Source organism: Halichoerus grypus, chromosome 13 (assembly GCF_964656455.1).
Source record: "Halichoerus grypus chromosome 13, mHalGry1.hap1.1, whole genome shotgun sequence".
NCBI lineage: Eukaryota > Metazoa > Chordata > Mammalia > Carnivora > Phocidae > Halichoerus > Halichoerus grypus.
In genome coordinates, this window is record NC_135724.1 from 82,176,064 (window position 1) to 82,198,723 (window position 22,660).

Genomic DNA, 22,660 nt, shown 5'->3' on the forward strand with positions numbered 1-22,660 from the left:
CCAGGGTCATCCTTGAGGCGTGACCTTGACCTCTCTGAGCTTCCTCCCTGGTGAAAATGAGAGAGTGGAGCTAGCCAGTTGCAGGGAGCTCTTCAGTTCTGCCTTGAGCCTTCCAACTTGGCTCCCTTCCAAGGTGATGTAGGGAGGGCGAGGGAGCTTGCTTTCAGGGTTTCTCCCAGCAGGCCCCTCTGCCAGGTCAAAACTTTGAACCCTGCCCAGGATTTGCACCTGCCTCCACACACAGTCAGGGACTGGGAAGCCCCCAGAGCACCTGTCTCCCCACCCACCCTCGCCCTGGAGTCTCTGGCACAGGGGGAAGGCCCCCCCCACCCCCCGGCATAAAGGGCCTCCCGCCTTCCCATCACACGCTTATCCTTTTTGTTCCTGAAGCGGGAGAGCTGGATCTGGTTCCTATCTGTGCTCTCCGCAGCCGGCCCCAGGAGAGGTTTAAGAGACAGCCCAGAGTGGACATCTGGGAAGGGCGCCCAGTCAACAGGAGCAGGCCCTGAGCTCTGCTGAGTCAGCGTGGCAGCCATGAGGCCCTGGGCGCACCTCCTACCCGAGCCTCCCAGCCTGCCTGTGCCCTCCGCCGCCTGCTGCCCAAATGGGAGGTGCGTGCCGCGTCCTCTCCCGAGTAAGCCCCAAATTACTGACTGCGCCAACTTGGAACCCCAACGTGTATTTATCATCCTGCCTTCCAGGCACTCAGCTGGGGTCTTGCTTGAACATGCAGCTGTCCCAGAGGGAAGGGAGGGAGGGAAGGGGGGAGGAGACGGCTGTATCTTCTCCCCACCCACACCCCCTGGCTGGGGAAGCAGGTGGCAGGGTCCTTTCCTGGCCAGTGGTCCTGCCCTCCCGGCCAGCTCGTGGTCCCCCAGGTGGCTGGCTCCACATCCAGTCCCTGCCCTGTCACCTCCCAACACAGCGGAGGTGGGGACCTGCCTGAAGGCCAGGCAGCCAAGGGGACAGTTAGCAAAAGCAGAGAATGTGCCAGAAGCTAGTTTTCCTCACGGTCTGGTGGTACAGGACTTCTTCATGTGTGGTCCTCAGACGATCTGCCTCAGAAACAACTGGAGCCCTTGTTAAAATGCAGATTCCCAGGCCAGGCCCTTTCCACAAGGAATCCTGAGGCACACAACCGTGTAAGAACCAGCCGTGTGGCGGCCAATAGCTTGGACTCTCCGAGCCCGTAGTTCCTTGTGCGTCTAATGGGGAAGGAGAGGAATGCAGAATGCACATCCCACAGTGTTGTCCGAGGATTCAGTGAGGTAATAATATACAGAAAGTGCTTAGCACTCGGTAAAGGGTATCCCGGCGTCATTACTCAGCAGCAGAGGGAAATTATGGCAGACTGATTCAGCAGATGGAAGAAATAGATGTTCCATTTTTTTTTTTTTTTAAGATTTTATTTATTTGACAGAGAGAGACACAGCGAGAGAGGGAACACAAGCAGGGGGAGTGGGAGAGGGAGAAGCAGGCTTCCTGCAGAGCAGAGAGCCGGATGTGGGGCTCGATCCCGGATCCTGGGATCATGACCTGAGCCGAAGGCAGATGCTTAACAACTGAGCCACCCAGGCGCCCCTAGATGTTCCATTTTTTTCCTTTGTGCCAGCTCTGTAACTTTCAGTGGCGACACCTGCAAGACGTGTCTCTGGTTCACAGGCCAGGGGGTCGGACCCACCAGAGCTCCGTCACTTACGAACCACTTGAACTTGAGCATGTGGTTTGAGCCCTATGGAGCCTCGGTTTCCACATCTACAAAGTGGGAATGCTAGATGGCCAAATCCCCCATCATTTGGCTGTGGTGGCTAAATGAGACACTTTAAGGAAAGCCACACAGTTACTCAAATGTCCCTCAATGGGTGAATGAATAAGTAAAACGTGGTCTACCCATACAATGTTACGTCATCTGGCAATTAAAAGGAATGCAGGACTGACCCACGCCTCAACATAGGTGAACCTTGAAATCATCATGCTAAGTGAAAGAAGCCAGACACAAAAGTCCCATATTAGAGACTCTACTTATATGAAATGTCCAGAATAGGCAAATCCATAGAGACAGGAAAGTGATTAGTGGTTGTCAGGGGCCAGAAGATGGGTGATTGTGGGGTGATAGGTAAAGGGTGTGGGGTTTCTTTTGGGGATGATGCAAATGTTCTAAAATGGATTATAGCGATGGTTGCCCAACTCTGTGAAGATAGGGACAACCACTGAGTTGTGTACTCGAGATGGGGAGTCGCTTGCTATGAGAATTACATCTCCATATCGCCATTACCAAAAATAAAACATCTACCTCGGAATCACCCGGCATTCCCATTTCAAATGCATTCCTGGGCTCTTGAGTCTGAACCTTTGGGGGGAGGTCCAGGAATCTGAGCTTAAATAAGAACACCCGGTGATTTGCCTGCACACAGAATTTAAAGAACCATCCCTCCGGGAAGACAGTTTGGTCAACGCTGGTTTCCATGGCACGGGGGTCTTGCTGGTGCAAACCCACTGTCCATTAATTTCCTACGGCTCCTGTAACAAATGACCCCAAACTTGACGGCTGGAAACAAATGACCCCAAACTTGATGGCTGGAAACAACACAAATGTATCGTCGTACAGTTCTGGAGGTCAGAAGTCTGGAATGGGTCTCCCTGGGCTAAAATCAAGGTGTCAGCCCCGCTGTGTTCCTTTCTGGAGGCTCTCAGGAAGAAGCTATGTCCTTGCATTTTCCAGTTTTCCCAGTTACCTGCGCGCCTCGGCTCGGGGACCCTTCCTTGAATTCCAAGCTAGCAATGCCCAGTGGAGTCTTTTCCACATCACATCATTCTTGACTCTGACCCCCCGCCCCGCCTTCCTCTTTCACATACAAAGACCCTCGTGATCACATGGGGGCCACCAGCCATAGTCTGGGGCCATCTCCGTCCTCCCCCAGCCCCCAGCCCTCTGCAAAGCCTGCCCTGCTGCCCCGCGTGCAGCTGTGGTGAAGTTAAAATAGATCTGGGGCCCCTGCCACATCTATCTGTTTGTCTGGTGAGCTTGTTTCTCGGACAACAGCGTCGAGTTTGAAGCCCATGCAGGGACAAGCTTCCATCTGCCCCCTGCAAATTCCAGTAATCGGTCACTATTTATAATTATATAAACAAGAGAAAAACATGCTCAAGCCGCCCTCCCCAAAGGGCCCCCGTCTCCATTTTTAGGCGGCCAGCCCTCCCACTCGCCCTGGAGCTGCGACCCTCCTCGGTCTGGGGGGCGGGCTCCGGTCCCCCATTAGGATGGAGAGCCTGGGGCAGCGGCTTGAGTACAGCCCAGGAGGGGCGGGGGCGCTTCACTGGGAGCTGAGGATTTCGGGGAACTTGGTCACCCAGAAAATGATTAAATAAGGGGGCATAAGGCGGAAATTCGAGTGCAAGTTCCGACGATTTGTCTCACGAGGTATCGTGGGGGAGGAGAGCAATGGAGAGAGGAGAGTCAGGCTGGCTGTAAAGTCCTGGATCTCGTCCCCCGAGAAAGGGAGTGGACAGTTGGGGGGCCGGCCCTTTCACCCTTGCTGAATCCTCTCTAGCAAGATGGGGCTGGGGAGCATCAAGGTTCACAGGGCAAAGCAAGCAACCCCTGGGTTACACAACCAGGAATGGCTGAGCCCTTGCAGGGGATCCAAAGCAGAGTCGAGTCTATGCTAGAACATTGTCACCCAGGGTTCGCCTAAAAGATCAGGGTGCCTCAGGCAAGAAAGGATTGTTTACAAGATAACCAAAAGGACAGCTTGAATTCAAGAGGCAGATGGGAGATGATTCTTCTCTGATTCCATTCAGGAGACCAACATAAGGAGCCTTAATGAGCTTAAGAGAAAAACTGCCCATGTCAGAGCCCAGACAGAGATGTGGGCGTGAGGCATCTGCAGGGTTTCCAACCCTGGACAGATTTTATGGGAGCATCACTAATCCTTATTTGTTTGAGACGGTTTAGGTGTAGTCTTCCCTAAGTCAGAGGCTAAGCAAGGGGGCACTTGCATTCCCTGTACATTTCCTTAGAATCAGGAGCCTGAAGATTAAGGGAAGAGTCTTGTTGCTCCCAGAACATTGCCGAGCCTTGGGAGTAACCCTAAGTGATTAGAGGGATAGGGAATCGAGACATGTATTATAGGAACTGCCATTTATCCAACTTCATTATCTGTACTCTGATTCTGGTTTACCACAAATTTTGTGAATACCTCAGTGTTCCCATCAATAAAATGGGCATGTGTTGGGTGCCTCTCCTCCAGACTCCCACAGCAGCCAGTATCCTATTAGTGTGCTGTGATGGTCTGTTTATATCTTTCCTTCCTGACTCTGGGATCCCCTGAGGTCAGGGACTGGCTCCTTTCCTGTAGTATTTAAATGCCTGGCACTCAATGGTGAGTGAATGGGGGCGCCTGGCTGGCTCAGTCAGAAGAGTGTGTGACTCTCAATCTCAGGGTCATGGGTTCAAGTCCCACTCTGGGCGTAGAGATCACTAAATAAATAAACTTTAAAAAAAATAGTGAAGCCTGCTTCTCCCTCTCCCACTCCCCCTGCTTGTGTTCCCTCTCTCGCTGTGTCTCTCTGTCAAATAAATAAATAAAAAATTTTTAAAAAGTTTAAAAAAAATAGTGAGTGAATGAACATATGAATAATAAGTCTACTGTGTAATGGTGTGACATTTGGCTCCGACTGGCTTGCAAGATCGCATTGTCAGACATTCAGGAACTTTGCAAGCCCCTTGTCAAATTATTGGTAGCTTGAAATTGACATGGGGGTAATATTTACATCCTGGAAATAGGCAAATGCTCCAAAGTAAGGCTTCCCCCTGCTTTACCTACACACCGCTGGACTAGATGGTACTTCCTCTGTTAGGCACCGTTTTAAGCACTTTACGAATATCCACATTTAATCCTCACAGCTACCCCGAGGAAGGCACCAATATTATTGCCGTTTTACTGATGGGTAAACTGAGGCCCAGGGAGAGGACGGCACTTGCCCACATATGATTTGGGAGCCTCCCTAAAAGGAATGCAGGAGAGCCGCGGGAAGACCATCCTCGAAGGCTCTGGGTGCCGCTGCCCTTTGCAGACTCCCAGGTACCAGCCATTCTAATCTCGGCCACCGGTTTTAATCAGCTCCTCTGGGAGAAGAGAGGCAATTGCCTGGTGACTGAAGTGTTTTCCAGCCCTCAGAAGGTCACGCTGTGTGGGGGGAACCTGAAGATCCCCACACAGGGCGCCCCTCTTACAGGACCCCAGACAGCAGATGCAATCAGCCCAGCCAGACCCCACGCAAAGCTCCAGACCTCTTTCCTGCTCTGATGCTGACAGATCGGTCACTGGGATTGAATTAAAGCCGTAACGTCCTGGAACAGGCAGCAGCAGGCTTTGTGCAGGGGGTGGGGTGGGGGGGAGGGTGGGGAGAGCCCCTGCTGCGTATGTGCATCACGACCAGAGCAGGGGGGCAAGAGTCCAGGGCCCCCAAACCTCACGGATACAGCCGTCTGCCCAGTGTGTACGTCTGGCCTGTCCATTTGGGTCTGCAGTCGGGGAGGGAGTCATGGACTCCCTGAAGCTCGGTTTAAGGGATAACAGAGTCTTTTCAGGCACCATTCTGGCTCGAACATTCCAGATCTTTCTGGGCCCAAGTTAACCCTTGTTTGACCCCTCTGCATTGTCACCTCCTGTGTGTCTGTCTGCCCATTCCTCCAGGAGCTTCTTAGGAGCCAAAGTATGGCTCCTGATGATTCCTGGTTGTGGCCCTAGGACCCAGCCAGGTGCCTGAACACAGCAGGGCCTCAGTAAATGTGCAATGAATGAATGAAGGAGCGAATCCCCCTTGTGCCTCGGCCTCTCCACCTTCCCGGTGCTACCAGGAGCTCCTGATTATTTCTCCAAGGCTTGCCATCAGAAATCAATTCCCCTTGATGACCACACCTCAGCCTTCCCCTCTTCCAGCTCCCTGCAGGCTGGTGAAGGTGGCTTGTTTGGCAGCAGACCCAGGAGGGTGGAGGGAGGCCCTGCGGAGGCCTCTCAGAGGAAGTGATCTGAAGAGGAAGACCCAGCCATAGGAAGAGGGAGGGGAAGAGAGTTCCAGGCAAAGGGGCAGGGGCCAGGACTCCTCTAGGAGCTGTCAGTGGTCAGTGGGGCTTGAGATGAAGGTGCTCGTGTAGACAGGTCACAGAGTGAAAACAGGCTCCCTTCACCCCACCCACTGGGGGCCTCTTCGTGATCACCGAGCAGCAGCAGAGCAGAGCCATGTGCACCCCCCCCCCCCCCCCCCCCCCCCCCCCCCCCCCCCCCGGCCCCAGAGCACAGCCCCAGGGCTTTCTTCCCTACCCACCTGCACTGTCTCTAGCTCTGGGAGCAGCTAGGCTAAGGGGGAGGGGGTGCCATCCCGAACATGCTATTTTCAATCTCTTCGGCAGCAAGCCCCATCATTTAATCCTTGGATAATTTAATATAATAAAATTCCAGGAACTGGTGTTTTACATCAGAATAAAATTGTGTCCAGCAGTGGTGGGTCATTCCCAAGGGGCCCAAACCCCTTTCCTGACCCTGAGGTCAATCTGGGTGTCTCTATTCCTTCTGCCTTGAAATGCAAGCTCTGGGTCCAGTTAACTCAGACCAGCTGATGCCCCACAGCCCACACTTCCCCAGCTTGGCTACCTCAGCCCTGCCCAAGGAGGCTTTTGAAATGCAGATTCCAGGGACGCCTGGGTGGCTCAGTCAGTTAAGCATCTGCCTTTCGCTCAGGTCATGACCCCAGCGTCCTGGGATCCAAGCCCCACATCTGGGCTCCTTGCTCAGCAGGGAGCCTGCATCTCCCTCTCCCCCTACTCCCCCTGCTTGTGCTCTCTCTTTCTGACAAATAAATAAATAAAATCTTAAAAAAAAAGACATGCAGATTCCAGGTGCTGCTCCCACTCTTTCAAAGCCAACAGAGTGTAATGGGCAGCTGGACTTTCCACCAGGAGGGGGGGCTCATTCTGCAGCTCTGGCTGGGTTCAGGATTCCCCCACCCCCACCCCAGCCCGGAGGTTCTGTAGTCTATAGGTATGGGCAGTCGGTTCTCAGCACCCCGTCCCCAGTGCCCTGTGAAACTCATGTACGTGGGCCCACCCAGGTCTTTGTGAACACCAAAGGACCCATGTCCACCCCGCCCCCAGCCCTGTCACAGAGCCTGGCACCCAGGACATTACACTGAATACAGGCCAAACATGTATGGCCGCATCACAAGGCACTGTGGAGCGCAGTGGTCTGGCCTTGAGAACCAGAAGATGTTGACTTTGAATTTCTGCCCTGGCTGTGTGACCTTTCTGAGAATCAGTTCCTCCCTTGTAAAATGGACAGGATTCCAAAGCAACTGCTTTGCGCGGTGTCCCATGGCAGGCCCTTCTGATGGACAGCTCATTAACTATTATTGTCCTCATTTTAAGTAGAAGGAATCATGGTCAAACAGGTGGCAGGACGGGCCAGGGTCATCCAGCCTGACCACAGAATCCAATTCCTTAAGCCAACCTAAGGCAAAACTTCTCCCAGGAGGCTTGGGGAACTATCTGCATTACATTCTCTGGGCGGTTTGAAAGGCAGCCTCCTGGGCCCTGCCTGAGCCAGAATGGGGATGGGGGGCCAGGGCCAGGAAGCTGCCTGCTCCTCAAGTTCGGAAAACTTCCCGCACCCCAAGCTCCTGGGCTGTGCCACTAGGATGGGCCGCTCTGGCACGTGGTGTGTCCACTTCATCAAGGTGCTGGGAGGGGCCGAGGGGCTTTCCTGGAATGAGCCAAGCGAAGCACCTTGTGCGCATTTAAGGTGGATTACTATTATTATATTACCTTTATTGCTGTTCACCAGAGAGCTCATTAATGCTGGCTCTATTTCTTCACTGTCCCAGGTGAGTTTCCCTTCTGAGATCTGGGAGGATGTGTGATGGAACCGGGGTGGGGGTGGATATGGAACCTCCCCGGGGTCCGCCCACCCACACCCCAACTCTGTTCACACCTGACTCTTTCCAAAGCCGGCAGGGGTGCGGAGGCGGGGAGGCGCGAGGAGCACGGCCGCTGCACGCGGGGGGGGGGGGGGACGGCGGAGGGGAACCTTGGTGGTGGGCGTCTAGGTCCCGCACTCCCTTCCACGCCTCCCCGCCGTTTCTGGCCCCGGGGCCGAGCGCTCCCCCATCCCCGCAGTGCGCGAAGCCGGCGCGCGCTAGGACCGCGGCGCGCCGCCCTCCGCCGCTATAAGAGGCCGCGCTCGCGCCCCACGCGGAACCCGCGGCTCAGACCCGTCCCCGGCGTCCCGACCCGCGCTGGACCCGAGGCCGGACCGGCCGCTGCGCAGCCGACGCCAGCCCGGGGCCCCCGCCGCAGGCACCATGGGCGCTGCCCACTCGGCGTCCGAGGAGGTGCGGGAGCTCGTGGGCAAGACCGGCTGTGAGTATCCCGCGGGGACACGGCGGGACCGCCGGCCGGCTGGCTCGGGGCTCCCAGCCCACTGCCGCCCGCCGGGCTCCGCGCTGCCGCGCTGTGTGACCTTGGGCTAGTAGCTGGCCCTCTCTGCGCCTCAGTCTCCCCCTCCTGCAAATGGGTTCCCGCCGGCCACTTTGCCGGCTGCGGCGAGGAGCTCCGCGGCGATGCTGAGTAAGTGCCGCCGCTCAGCCTCGGCGCCCGCGGAGTTGGCAGGGAACCCCCGGGCCTGGGGACTGCGGACCCGGGAGGGAAGCAGGGCCCGGCTCCCCCAGGGCAGGGCTGGCGTCCCGGCTCGGAGGGCGAGAGCCCGGGCCGCCCAGCCGGTGTGCGCGCTCCGCACCTGAAAGTCGTTCGGGTTGGCGAGGCGCAGGGGCCGGAAAGTTTTGAAGTCGGCGGGACCTGGGTGGCAGCCGGGCTCGGGCATTCCCCGGCCGTGTGACCTCGGGCGGCCGAGCCCGTCCCCCTGCGCCTCTCTTCGTCCTCCCATCTGTAAAGTGGGTTCATCGGGTCCACTTCCCCGGGTAGCGGGTGGCGCCCGCGGAGCACTTGGCCGGAGCCCGACGACCTTCCTCGAGCTCGCCCGGACTCCTGGGACCCGCATCCGCCCGAGGCTGGGCGCACGGAACGGCCGCGCCGCGGGGCCGACCTGGACGCAGGGCAGTGACGGTGGTAGCGTTTGTCCTCCCCAGTCCAGCCGGGCTGGGAGCTTGACCCTGGCCTCTGACCCTGGGCTGGGAACTTGACCCTGGGCTCTGACCTCGGGGTGCCGGGTTCTGTTACGGGCTGTGGAGGGGTGTGTGGACCAAAGACGGAGGGAGACCAGGTGAGGGGGAAACTGGACAGGCGGATGTGAATCCTGCCAACACCACTTCCTGGCTGTGTGACCTTGGGCTAGTCACTTCATCGCTCGGTTTCCTTCTCTCTAGAAGGGAAGTTCTCCTAGTACCTGCTAGATGATTAAGAAACGGGAGTGCAGATGTTATTTCAAGGAAGGACCTGGCTGGCTCCTGGCACCTGCTTTGAGTTTAGGGCAGCCAGCCAGGTCCATAATTGATCACCTGGGTGGGGGTGGGGAATGACCCAACCACTTGTGCCAAGGCTGAAAGGCGACCCCTGCTGACTCCTAATCTAAACACTTCTGTCCAGGAGAATTGGGTGAAAATTACAGAAAGCACCTCAATACCTGGTCTGGGTGTGTGGGTGTGTGTATACACTCGTGCATCACATACACATGTGTTATGTTTTACCATGTGCAATCACAGAATTATCTGAGACTGGAGGGAAAAAAAAACTGTAGTATATATAATACGGAACACTTAAAAAAAAGTGATAAGAGCATATATTCGTAATTGCTTTGTTTGCATCAAGGACCCTGGAAGGATCCACAAGGAAATAAGAAGAGTGAATACTTGCAGATTGGGTGGAAGGGACGAAGAGGGACTGAGGTTTCACTGTAGATTTTTTTTATAGTTTCATTTTGAACCATCTGTGAATATAAAAGTTTTGAGTCCAGTTTAACCCCAAGGCTCACGTGAGAGAGGAGGTAGGGTTCCCCTCCTTTCTTGGGTTTCCCCTGGTTCTGTTAGTTGAGCTCTTGTTGCCTTGGGTCTGCACTGGTGGAAGTCAGGGCTCTCTGTAGCTGGGATTTCTGCCAGCAGAGTGGCAGCCCCCCACGCAGGCAGTTGGGGGGAATTCCGTCTGGTGGTGAGTTTGACAGGTGCTGGGACCTCGGAGCATGCTGGGAATCCTGTCCCGTTTCCTGGGTCCGGTCTCCCGTGGGGAAGACGGATGCTGAGTGTTCCCCCTGTAGCCTTCCTACAAGTGGCTGATGGGGCTTCCCTTCTAGCTGCCTGGGATTCCAGTTTCATACCCCAAAGGGGGGAGGGAGATGGGGCCGGGGGCGCATCAGGAAAGGGGCTGTGAGGTTGGACCAGAGGGGAGAATGAACGCCTTCAGTTCTTGGAACTTTAAACAGGAGGAAAGTTCCCCCTTGTCCTCTGAAAGGGGCTGGCACAGTCTGGGCATTTTAACCCATTCGGCAAGTATTGATGGACCAAGGACTTGGGGATTTAGAGGTGACCCTAAGAGGCTGATGTTCCTGAGGGGAGACACACAGTGGTGTGAGAGTCAGGGGAAGGGCAGGGAAACGTTTCTTTAGGGAGGACTGGGAGAGCTTCTCTGAGGAGGCGAAAATGGGGAACAGAAGCTCCAATAAGAAGGAACCAGCTCCGCAAAGATCAGCGGAAAGTGCAGTTTGGGGCAGACGGAATGGTAAATGCAAAGGCCCTGTGGTGGGAAGACTTGGAGAACAATAAATGAGAATAGTATGGGATGATGATGCAGCTAGAGTCAGGGCTCAGCTGGTGTGGGGAGCCTGATTTAAAGGATCTTGCTAGGTAGGTGGCTTTGGGCAAGTGTTTAGTAGTACTGGCCATGTTTTTAAACCCATTTGTATGTCTCCATCACTCTGAACCACAGCGAAGAGTTAAAGCTTGGCCCACTTCTTCCTAGCTGCATGACCTTAAACAAGTCATTTTACTTCTGAGAGCCAGTGTCCCCATCTGGATCCTCGGGTGGTTATATGGCTTGAGTAAGACGATGTACGTACACATATGTGAGGTTCTTGGCTTGGCATGGGAACGTCCGCTCCGAGGATCCTGCTCCTGCAAGAATCCTTGGGAAACATTCAGCCTAAGGCGCACTCAGCCAAGGAACATGCTGTGTTGCTGGGTTCCCCCTGCCTCTTTGTGGACCAAGATGGCCCCTAATTTGAAGAGTCAGCCTAGTCCCTTCCTGAGGGCTCCCTCTGGAAATGATGAGCAGGATGGTGGTGATGGACGTCATTCCTTGAGCACCAGGCTCTGTGCCGAACACTTGGCATGCACTCTGGTGGAATCTTCATAATAATCCTCCGTGGAAGGTGGCAATATGGCCATTTTACAGATAAGGAAACTGAGGCTTGGAGGGGTAAAGCAACTTGCAGCCCCACAGGTCACTAAGTGGGGGAGTAGGGGATCAGAGGATCCCCAAGTCCATTTCCTGCCAGCGCCGTGCCTTCACTGCAATCGGAGTTGCCTCTCCAATTTCTAGGAACGCAGAAGGGTAGGAACAGCCTGCGCATCTATTTTTCTCACTTCTGGGCCTTTGTGCAAGCCACTCCCTCTGCCTGGAGAACTCTTCACTTGACTGTCCGTAATTCGGGGTTTACGTAAGGGGATACTTCTGTAACCAGCAGCCAGGTTAAGATTGCAAACATTTTCTCTTAGCCCTGTCTGTTCAGGAAGCCCGCGCTCTTCCTCCTTCGGGGCTCGGCTCCCCATCCTGCCTAGTCTCTGTCTGGCCTTTGAGGGTTAATGCGCGTCCTTGAGACTCCCGAGGCCCCTGCGTTCCCTCCCATAATAGCACACACCACCCCGTGTTAGAGCTGTCCGCTCTGTCACCTGCCACCCCCTCGAAACTTGGAGCTTCCTGAGAGCAGGGAGAAGGTGGCTTGTTCACCTTGGTGTGTGTGCGTGGTACTCACAACACAGGCGTTCATGCTGGCCAGGTGGGGACCCCAGAGGCTATATAGCCCGTGGAGTATTGCCTAGGAGCGTGTGTCCAGGAGACACCCCTAGTGCCACCCCACCAGCCCGCCGTGGCTGCGCCAGCCCCCCTGGCACCAGGAGATGCATCCTGTGGGCTTCAGCGCTGAGCCAGCCCCACCAAAAATAGGCCTGAGCACAAGCTTGCCCACGCAGGGCATCCTCAGAACTGCACGCCCACCTCCCCTTGCCTGTGAGAGTCTCATTGATTGATTTAAAACATAAAGAAGTCTTCCCAAACATCTTCTCTGAGCCAAGAAGGCGGACTACCTAGAACGTTAAAATTCACATTAAACACCCGAGCTGGCCTTTCAGCAGGAACGGAGTGGAGCCCAGCATGTGTCCCGAGGTGTGAAGTGGACCCCCCCCCCCCCACGGGAAGACCGGCCCCTTGGGGTCACTCACCGAAGCCTGCTCCCCTTCACCACCTTGAGCTGGCCTGGAGGTGGCCATTTCCTGCCTCCCCCATCCGTGCCTGCTCCCGGGGCTGGAAAGGAAATAATAAGTGGAGGATTCTGGGAAAGGTGGAGGGTCTATTTTTTCCTTCAGGCTCCAAAACAGCTCCACAGGCCTATCTATGTAGATGCCAAGAAGCTGCCAGAAGGAAGAAGAAAAAACAATGTCCCAGATCTGGAGTTCAGACCTCCTAATGGTGACAGCGAGTGTTTACCAGGCGCCTGTCATTTGCCAAACACGGAGCCGAGCCGTGCGGTTTATCCGCAGCTGCTCATGCAACGCCCCCAGGAGCACCGTGGATTCCCAGTTTTCCGGTGAGGACACGGGAGCTCGGGAGCTCAGGAGAGCACGCCACTTGCCCGAGGCCACAGGCTGCCGAGAAGTAGAACTGGGATTCAGTTTCTGGTGTGATCCCCAGACCTCCTCACTGGGGAGGGAACCGGAGGCCTGGGTGGCACCCCATTTTCTGTTGGGCTCTCGCCATTGGCCACTACTTGGCGGTTGTAAAGTCCTCGAGTGGCCCCAGACCACAGCCTCGGCCTATTCGCCATGTGCCATATTCCCTTTGGATACCCAGGTGGGCCAGATACCTTCCCTGCCCTCCAGGAGCTCCGGGGGTGCGGGCGCGCTGGCCGGTACTACTGAGCTCCTTGTGTCCCCCACTGAGGCACATAAAGCTAAGTGGCCAGTAAAGTTCGCCCTGTTCCCTTTCTGTTTCGTCTGGGTGGACTATGGCTTTTATCCTGGGGTCCTTGGGCAATCTCTAAGCCCCAGGAAATAGGGTGCACAATTGTGTCTGTGTCGCTCTGGGGGTGGGGAGGGACCTCATTCCCCCAGGGCGCATCAGGTTCTCAAAAACAGTGAAGATGGATTCCGTTGTATGTAAATTGTACCTTAATACAAAAATAATTAACAATTTTTTTTTAGGAAAAATGAAAAACTGTGTCTCCCGGGCAGGGAAGAATAAGGGTGACTGTGAGGCCTGGGGAGGGTAGGTTCCCCCCAGGCTGAGCTCTCAGCGGGGCGGGCTGGGGAGAAATGGTCGGGCGGTGTGGGCATGGTGGCTGAGACCATGGGAGGGAGGCTCCGTGGCCCCAGCCTTCCGGGGTACCCAGACACCTCCACCCCCAAATCCCTGGGTGCTCACAGTGTGGAAAAGTGTGGGCTGCTTTGGAAAGCTTTTGAAAGGGCCGAGTGGCAAGTGGACTTCATTGCTGGGCGCCCAGAAACACCCTTGTTTTGACCCATGCTGATATTTTGTACTCTGGCTGGGCCAGGACATCTCACCATTATAGCATATTGTTGCCAATTTACAGATGAGGAAACTGAGGCCCAGACATTTGAAGGGACTGCTCAAGGTCACTACCTTGAGTGTGGAACCCAAATTCAAAACTGCCTTTCCCAGGTGACCCAGATCCCATGCGATGTAGACTGAGACAAAGGGTCTGTGTATCTGGGAGACGCAACACTGTTACCCTGTGACCTCATTAATAGGGTCCCACACACTTGTTTACTAAGTTGGAAGGGGGAGAATTAGACCCCTAGGCAGATAGGCTTGGTATCGTGTTATGGAAAGTTCTAGAATTGTGAGCTGCGCCCACGGAGGGCAAGCTCAGTGATGGGCAGTGTGAGGGGAGCCAGGGGCTCTGGGAGGAAGAGCAAGAACGTGCAGCCCCCTCTGTTTCCTGGGGTCTTACTGGGGGGCTCACATCTGTTTCAGAGGAAACATTTGTGTTTTCTCTGCGTGAAAGTAATTGGCAGTCCGCTCCAAGACTTCCTAACTTTGCGAATTAGTCATGATCAGATCCCTTATGCGTCTTTCTTCCTCATCCCACCCCCAGCCCCACACTGGCAGGATATTTTTTTGTGAGTTAATGGCCGCCGGAATGCAGCCCAGAATGTAATCAATGCTCAGACATGCCATACGGCCCAGTCGTACGGACCGAACACCTCGAGTGTTGATAAGATGCCTTTACTCTGGCAAAGGGCTTCAGTATTTGCTATCTCAAGCCAAGGGAATAAGGTATTTTTGGCTCAGAAGTGCCCACCACTTTGGGGAGATAAGGCAGGGCCCCCTGGTGCCCGTGCTGGTGGCACCAGGCAAGGTGATGGCAGGGGGCAGGGGGGAGTGCCTGGGCCTGCGAGCCATCCTGTCTCCTCTTCCAACTTTATTAATTCATAAAGCCAGAAGGTCGAGTGGGTGATTTCCGCTGGTGGTGGCAGCCACCGTAAGCGTGAGGACAAAAAGGCCCTTTGTTGTCCCAGCGGCGTGACCTTTGTGGATGGGCAGGCTGTCAGAAGTGGGTCTTCCGCTCCCTAGGAGGTGAGAAGGCTCCTTCAGGTCTCAGGGATCAGGTGACTCCGGAGGGTGAGCAGGTGGCCAGCAGGAGACCTCACTATTGGCACGGCCGAGTCCTACCTAGACCGTGGTGGAGAGAGAAAGTGGCTGCCGTGAATGGCTTTCCCGGTGCGCTGAGGTTAGAAGGGGCTTCCCTTTCTCCTGGGCGCTCATGCCGGGGTCCCAGTGGTCAATCCCAAGTGAGCACCCAGCACTCAGCATACTTCACCCACCTGGTGTTCCCAGGGGCTCTCTAGTCTTGTCCTCACCTGCATCCCCTAAGACTGCAGCCAGGGTCCACATGGACATACACTGCCCTGCTACCCACCCCGCACCGTGGCCTTTACCAGCAGATAGTAAAGGCTTGAACTGTAGACCACCTTTTAGTCTCTGGGCAACCACCTTGGCCAGCACACCTCCGTTTTCTCATCTGTCGAATGGGAATGTGTCACAGCGCTATTGTGAGGATTAAGTGAGCATCTTAGTAAAGCTCTTGACACACTGTAGGTGTTCAATTGTTGTTGGCAAGTACTAATAATTTTGATTAGAAACCTTACAGAAGCTGGCTACCTTTCTCCCTTTTAAGGGCAGTCTCTAACTTTACTAATTCCTTCCATTTTTTTTTTTTTTTTACATGGCTGCTATCTTTGACATGCCTGATGTTAATCTTTATCTTTCCCTTGTGCTGATGATCAGGGACCTTAACATGCTTTGCTTTGTGTCACTCTCTAGTACTTTTTCTACATTTTTAGAACCTGATCATTGGTTTTATTACTGTTTTATGCAGACCCTATTAATTCTTGTAAAAGTTTTTCCTTATAGATTTATTTTCTTACATGATACACTTTTCCATAGATTTTTCAACGAATCTCTGTGAGTTGTCAGCTTTGTCTGAAAATGTCTAGATTTTGCCAGCATACACAGTTGATCATTTGGCTGGGTATAAAATTCTGCATATCTTCTCTCAGCACTTTGGTTTTGGTCTCTTGTTGCTGTTGAGAAGTCAGCTCTTTTGTCTAATTGATACTTTTTGGTAGAAGTCTGCTTTTGTACCTCTTTTTTTTTTTTTTTTTTTTTTTTCCAACTGCAGTGTGTCTAGGTGTGGATTTGTTTTATTTATCCTGCCTGGGAATGGTTTATGCTGCTTCATTCTAAAGAAGGCTTGTGTCTTACATTATGAACGTGTTCTTTCCCCTATCCCACTTATCTTTTTCTTCTTCAGTAATTCCTATTAGAAATAGATGGGGTCATGTCATTCTGTCCTGAATGCCTCTTTACCTCTCTTTCGTATTTTCTATTATTTATTGCTCTTTGCTGTCTTTGGGGTCGTTTCCTTAGGTCCATCTTCCAATTCACTAATTCTCTCTTTAGGTGTTAGTCTTTTTTTTTTTTAAAGATTTTTATTTATTTATTTATCAGAGCGAGTGAGCACAAGCAGGAGGAGCAGCAGAGGGAGAGGGAGAAGCAGACTCCCCACGGAGCAGGGAGCCCAATGTGGGACTCGATCCCAGGACCCTGGGATCATGACCTGAGCTGAAGGCAGACGCTTAACAACTGAGCCACCCAGGCGTCCCTAGGTGTTACAGTCTTGCTGCCCCTTAAGTTTTTAAATTTTGATGACTTTTACTTTATTTTTATTTTTTTAAAGATTTTTTAAAGATTTTATTTGACAGAGCACAAGCAGAGGGAGAAGCAGGCTTCCTGCTGAGCAAGGAGCCTGATGCGGGACTCGATCCCAGGACCCTGGGATTATGACCTGACCTGAAGGCAGACACTCAACTGACTGAGCCACCCAGGCACCCCTTATTTTATTTTTTTTTAAGATTTGTTTATTTTAGAGAGAGCGGGCAAATGAGCGGTGGGGAGGGGCAGAGGAAGAGAGAGTCTTAAGCAGATTCCACGCTGAGTGCAGAGCCCGATGTGGAGCTCGATCTCACAACCCTGAGATCGAGACATGAGCTGAAACCAAGAGTTGGACACTTAACTGACTGCACCACCCAGATGCCCCCCAATGACATAAAAAAACATTTTATAAGTTCTATATGGTTTTTAGATTCACTGCTTTTGTCATAGAATAGTGTTCTTTCATTATGTGTAATGACTTAACGCTTACCGTATAGTCTCTTCTGTTTCACCCTCTTGGGGTGCCATTCCTTTTTAAAAATTTTTTTAAGTAAATTCTACCCCCAACATGGGTCAAACTCATGACCCTGAGATCAAGAGTCATGCTCTACTGACAGAGCCAGGCATCCCCCCAATTTTTTTATTTTAAAAAATTTATTGGGGTGCCTGAGTGGCTCAGTCGTTGGATGTCTGCCTTCGGCTCGGGTCCTGATCCCAGGGTCCTGGGATCGAGCCCTGCATCGTGCTTCCTGCTCGGTGGAAGGCCTGCTCCTCCCTCTCCTACTCTCCCTACTGTGTTCTCTCTCTCGCTGTCTCTGTCAAATAAATAAATAAAATCTTTAAAAAAAAATAAAAAATTTATTAAAGTGTAGTTGATCTACAACATTAATTTCAGATATGCAACATAGTGATTTGCCAACACTACTCTGTGCTCACCAGGATAAGTGTAGTTACCCTTTGTTACCATCCAGTGTTACTACAGTCTTATTGTCTCTGTTCCCCATGCTGTACCTTCCATCTCTGAGACTTTGCTTTTCTCTTCTTTTTTTTTTTTTTAAGATTTTATTTACTTGGTCAGAAAGAGCACAAGCAGAGTGGCAGGCAGAGGGAGAAGCAGGCTCCCCGCTGAGCAGAGAGCCTGATGCCAGACTTGATCCCAGGGCCCTGGGTTCATGACCTGAGCTCAAGGCAGATGCTTAACCTTAGACTGAGCCACCCAGGTGTCCCTGAATTCATTTATTTATTTTTTTAAAAGATTTTATTTATTTATTTGACAGACAGCGAGAGGGAACACAAGCAGGGGGAGTGGGAGAGGGAGAAGCAGGCTTCCCGCGGAGCAGGGAGCCCGATGTGGGGCTCGAACCCAGGACCCTGGGATCATGACCTGAGCCGAAGGCAGACGCTTAACCGACTGAGCCATCCAGGCGCCCGAATTCATTTATTCTAATAGCTTTTTGGTGGACTGTTTAGGGTTTTCTATATATAGTATCATGTCTGCAAATAGTGACAGCTTTATTTCTTCCTTACCAATTTGGGTGCCTTGTATTTGTCTGATTGCTGCAGCTAGACTTTCAGTACTATGTTGAATAAAAGTGGTGAGAAAGGAAAACCTTGTGTTGTTCCTGATCTCAGAGGAAAAGTTCTCAGGTTTTCATCAATGAGTATGATGTTAGCTGTGGGTGCTCCATATATGGACTTCATTATGTTCGGTTATATTCCCTCTAAATCCACTTTGTTGCGAGTTTTAATCATGAATGGGTATTTTGTCAGATGGGCAGGATGCTTTTTTGTCAGATGCTTTTTCTGCATCTGTTGATATGATCATATGCCCTTTATCTTTTCTCTTGTTAGTGTGATGTATCACTTTGATTGATTTGCGAATATAGAAACACCCTTGCATCCCCAGAACAAATCCCACTTGATCGTGGTGGTGGTAACAAATTTAAAACAAGAAGGGTTCCATTCCTTTTGTTAGTTCTGTCTGTTGATTCTCCCTTATGGTGGTTCATTTGCTCGTGTGGTTTGGTTTTTGATTATGAGCTCATGTTTGATTGGGCTGTCTCCCCTGGTTTTCACATCTTTCTGGGACTGTCTTCAGCTCCAGATTTATGCTGAGGCCAAACCAAGTGGAGAAGGGCTTACCAAAAATACCTCTCCTGTGAGAGTCCCTGGGTTATAGAAGCACCTCACACAGTGCTTTGCATTTATTGTGCTAAGTCCCTGAGAACGGTCACTGGTCTAGAAACACTTTTTACATTAAGTCCTCAATTTGGCTTTCCTGTACCAGAGAGGATTGGTGTTTTCACCTGTGCACAGCACACGTGTGTTTAGATTCATCACAGAGGCTTCACCCCTTTCTTCTGGGCCCGGCCACCTCCTTAGCAGAGTCCACTTCCTTGTTGACTCTCTGAGACAGTAGGGAGTATTTTCTCTAGCCTGTCTTACATGGGGAAGTGGTCTTTTATGCTTCAGCTTTTTATTTTTATTTTTTTTTAAGTAGGCTCCACACCCAGCGTGGAGCCCAGCATGGGGCTTGAACTCACGGCCCTGAGAACAAGACCTGAGCTGAGATCAAGAGTTGGACGCTCTTGGGGCGCCTGGGTGGCTCAGTCGTTAAGCGTCTGCCTTCGGCTTAGGTCATGATCCCGGGGTCCTGGGATCGAGTCCTGCATCGGGCTCCCTGCTCGGCGGGAAGCCTGCTTCTCCCTCTCTCACTCCCCCTGCTTGTGTTACCTCTCTCGCTGTGTCTCTCTCTGTCAAATAAATAAAATCTTTAGAAAAAAAAAAAAAGAGTCGGACGCTCCACTGACTGAGCCACCCAGGCGGCCCTCTGCTTCGGCTTTGGATAGGAGTCTCACTTCTCGCTTACATGGAACCAAGGCCATTTCTGATGCTGGGCCATCTCAGCAGCATCTGGTGCTCCTGCCCGGCTGGGTGTGCATCCCTCCTTGGTTCTGGCCTTGCCAGGCCTCCCTCCCTTGTAGGGTTAATGGTGTAAGGGAGGTTTTTCTTCTTTTATCCAGTGTTTCAGGTGTCTCTAGTGCAATGGGGAGTCTGTGTTCATTCCATGTAGCAGGAACTGGACTTCTTTACCTAGTAAGCCTTCCTACTTTTGGTAAGCCTCTCTCTCCTTGATGTGGCCCAGTCTAAATCTGGAGCTGAAGATAGTTCTGGAATGATGTGAAAACCAGTTCCTTAGATGCTCCCAAAGACGCCCACTCTTCACATCTCTGCTGATTAGCCAGCTCCCTCCCCCCAGCCCCTTCCCCATCTTTAGGCTTTTTATGAAAATGGAGACCTCGTTGTGTCTTTAGTGACATGAATGCTATGTGTTCATTGTCCCCACTCATCCTCTCTTGGGGTGCATAGCCCGAGCGTGGGGTTGTATTAAAATAGATTTTAGAGCCCCAGACCCAGGTTCAAACCCCAGTTCTGCCGCTCATCTCAGCAAATGACTCAATCTCTCCGAGACTCGGGTTTATCTGTAAGGTGGGTGTGATAACTGCCCTCTGAGGCAGGCCCTGGATGAGGGCGAAATAAGATGATGTGCGCCAAGCATTCGGCTTAGTTCCTGCCTCTGAGGAAATGCTACCACATGGCAGTGAGTATCGCTGCTATAAGGCAAATGGCGAAGAACAGAGCAGAGCTGTGGGAAGGTGAGCGTCGATGAGCAAAGCACAGACTGTGTGATTTGAGAGTCATGCCCACCCACTCTGACAGTGTTCCAAGTTGTCTCATTGCTCATGAGAAGGAGGATCTTTTCTAAAGTCAAGTCACTTCATTCTGTCTCCGCTTCGGCTCCAGTCTTGAGAGTTGGAGGATTTATTCCATGTGGGACAAAAACCCTTGAGAGACCCCCCCCCCCCCCCGGGGCCTGAGCTTAAAATTAAGACCATCCCCATGCTGGCCAGGGCCCGGCGCAGCTCCTGCCCAGAATCCCATGGATCTTGCTCTTACGGACTGGGTTGAAGTTTGCGTGTCAAGGGCTCAAAGGTGCTGGATAAAAGGCCGCAGTTAACCTTCTTGTTGTTTCTTCTGCTTCAGAGACTAGAATTGGGTATGATCGTTTCCTTTCAAGGCCGAGGGCACCCAAGTGCATCTTTGGTGTCTTTAAAAATCCGGGCTGCGAGGTGTGCTCTGTGACGTGTGCAGCCTGAGCGAGGGGTGCAGGTGAAGGAGAGAAGCAGGGCATCCGGGCACCAGGAAGCGTCTTCGGGGCAATGGGCAGGCGTGTGAGGGTGGGTCCCTTCCAGGCTGTGGAGGCTGTCTCTCGGCTCTCCCTGTCCTCCCTCCCGAGGCCCAGGATTAGTCACTGCTTTGGCTGTAGCCCCAGGCAGCATGCAAAGTGCCTCTTCCCTCCCTCCCAAGCCAAGCTGAGTGAGGAGCCAGCCGAGGAGCCTAGTAGGTACCACAAGGTTCTTTCTTCAGGGTCCTCATGACCGCTCTTGGGGCAATTCTGGTGTCTCAGCTCCTCCTGCCAGGTCCAGTGCAAGATGTATGTGATGTTTTTATTGGGGAACAATTCACATAACCTATAATTTACCATTTTCACCATTTTCGAGTATACTGGTCATGGGCATTAAGTGCACCCACGGCGTTGGGCAGCCGTCACCACGATCCAGTTCCAGGACAACATCGCCCCCGAAAGAAACTTCAGGCCCATTAGCTGCTCCTGAAATCCACCCCCCACCCCCACCCCCGCCGCGGCCCCTGGCAACCGCAAACCTACTTTCTGTCCCTATGGGTTCGCGGATTTCGGAAGCTTCGTGTAAATGGCAGCACGCAGCCTTGCACGTCTGGCTGCTTCCACGAGGCATCGTGTCTTCAAGGTCAGCCGTGTGCTAGCAGGCGTCCGTGCTGCCTGCCTGCCCGTGGCAGCATCGTGTTCCCTCTGCTCACCGGCTGATGGACGTTTGGGTGTTCCTACCTTTTGGCCCTTGTGCATCGTGTGCATGTGATTTTGATTGTTTTCCGGGGTGTGAACAGCCTCGCGAGGGCGGTGCTATTATTACCTCCGCGTTACGGGGGGGGGGGGGGGGGGGGAGGCGGCGGCCTCAGGGAGCGGTTTAGTAGGACGTGGAGCCGGGGACTGAGCCAGCAGCCCCTGGCAGCGATGTCGTTAGCCCACCTCTCTGTCTGACCCGGCTCACCTCTGTGTTCTGGGACTTCGGCCGACGATGCTGGGCTTCTGGCCAGTCTGCCAGGACACGGCGAGCAGGAGAGCTTCGGGGGCCCCGGAAGCTGCTCGGCGTCCTGGGGCCCGCGGCAGGGTGGCACTGCTGGGGGAGAGGGAGAGGCAGGGGGGAGCCCCTGGGGAGCCCCTGGAGAGCGCAGGAGCAGACTTCCAGCTGCCCCTGCTCCTTGCAACTGCATTTTGAGCATGTGCCCCCCATTGCTCCCCCTGTGGGCCTCTCGGTGGGTCCCCTGAGTCCTGTCCTTTGCATCCACCCTCCATTCTGTCACCAGGCACATGGGATCTTGTTGTCCCCGGCCTTAGCATCCTCTGTGAACTCGGGGTGAAGTCTAAATGCCTTAGCTCCGTGTGTGCGACCGCCATTACCTCCCCTTGCTCCCCTGTCCTTCGCTTGCCTTCCACCTGTGCTGAAAAACCCGGGGCTTCCTGAGCTCTTCCCACTCTGCTTCTGCCAGCCCTGCCCTCCCCGACCTCGCCTTCAGGATCCCATAAGGCATTGCCTCCCACCCCGTCTCTGTGGACTGGAAGCCTCTCTCCTACCCTGGTGCTCCTTGGCAGGCCGATACCACGTTTACTGTCCTGGATCCCAGCGAGGTGACGCCCGTTTCCAAGAGCTGAGGGCTCTGCCTTTTGTGTCTGCACCCCCCGCAGCTAGCAGGTGCCAAGTGAAGCAGAGGTGCTCCGTGAATGTCTCTTAGTGAGTGACGGGGCATCTGTCAGAGGGCTGAGTGACCCAGGCGGGCCTCCCCCTCCCCTGCGAGCCAGCATGGACTCAGGAAGGGGCAGGTGATAGTTTATGTGCCCTTTGTCACCGGACTTGGGGCCCTGGAAATAAAGGCTCAAGTAGTCTGGGTCACCCCATAATGGATGTGCTGAAGGCTGATGTTCCATTTCTTCTTGAGTCAGATGAGGGAGGTCGGGCCTCGTGGGGGGATTTCACGCCCCTTTCTCTGCCCCCTCCCCATCTCCTGCCTCCTCATCCTTGGGGGTTGTCTCTGATCTCCTGGTCTGTG

At 53.4% G+C, this 22,660-nt stretch overlaps 1 protein-coding gene and 1 non-coding gene across 2 annotated transcripts in view; both read left to right on the forward strand.

The window, feature by feature from the left end:
- Nucleotides 1-4,398: 4,398 nt before the first annotated feature.
- On the forward strand, nucleotides 4,399-4,471 carry TRNAE-CUC (transfer RNA glutamic acid (anticodon CUC)). The gene has a single exon. It is a non-coding gene; the product is annotated as a tRNA-Glu (tRNA).
- Nucleotides 4,472-8,267: 3,796 nt separating this feature from the next.
- TESC (tescalcin) overlaps nucleotides 8,268-22,660 on the forward strand; it is a 46,088-nt gene continuing 31,695 nt past the window's right edge. Inside the window, exon 1 of the mRNA XM_036115873.2 lies at nucleotides 8,268-8,416. Coding sequence (XP_035971766.1) covers nucleotides 8,359-8,416 — 58 coding nt within the window. The 5' untranslated portion in view covers nucleotides 8,268-8,358. The remainder of the gene's footprint in view (nucleotides 8,417-22,660) is intronic.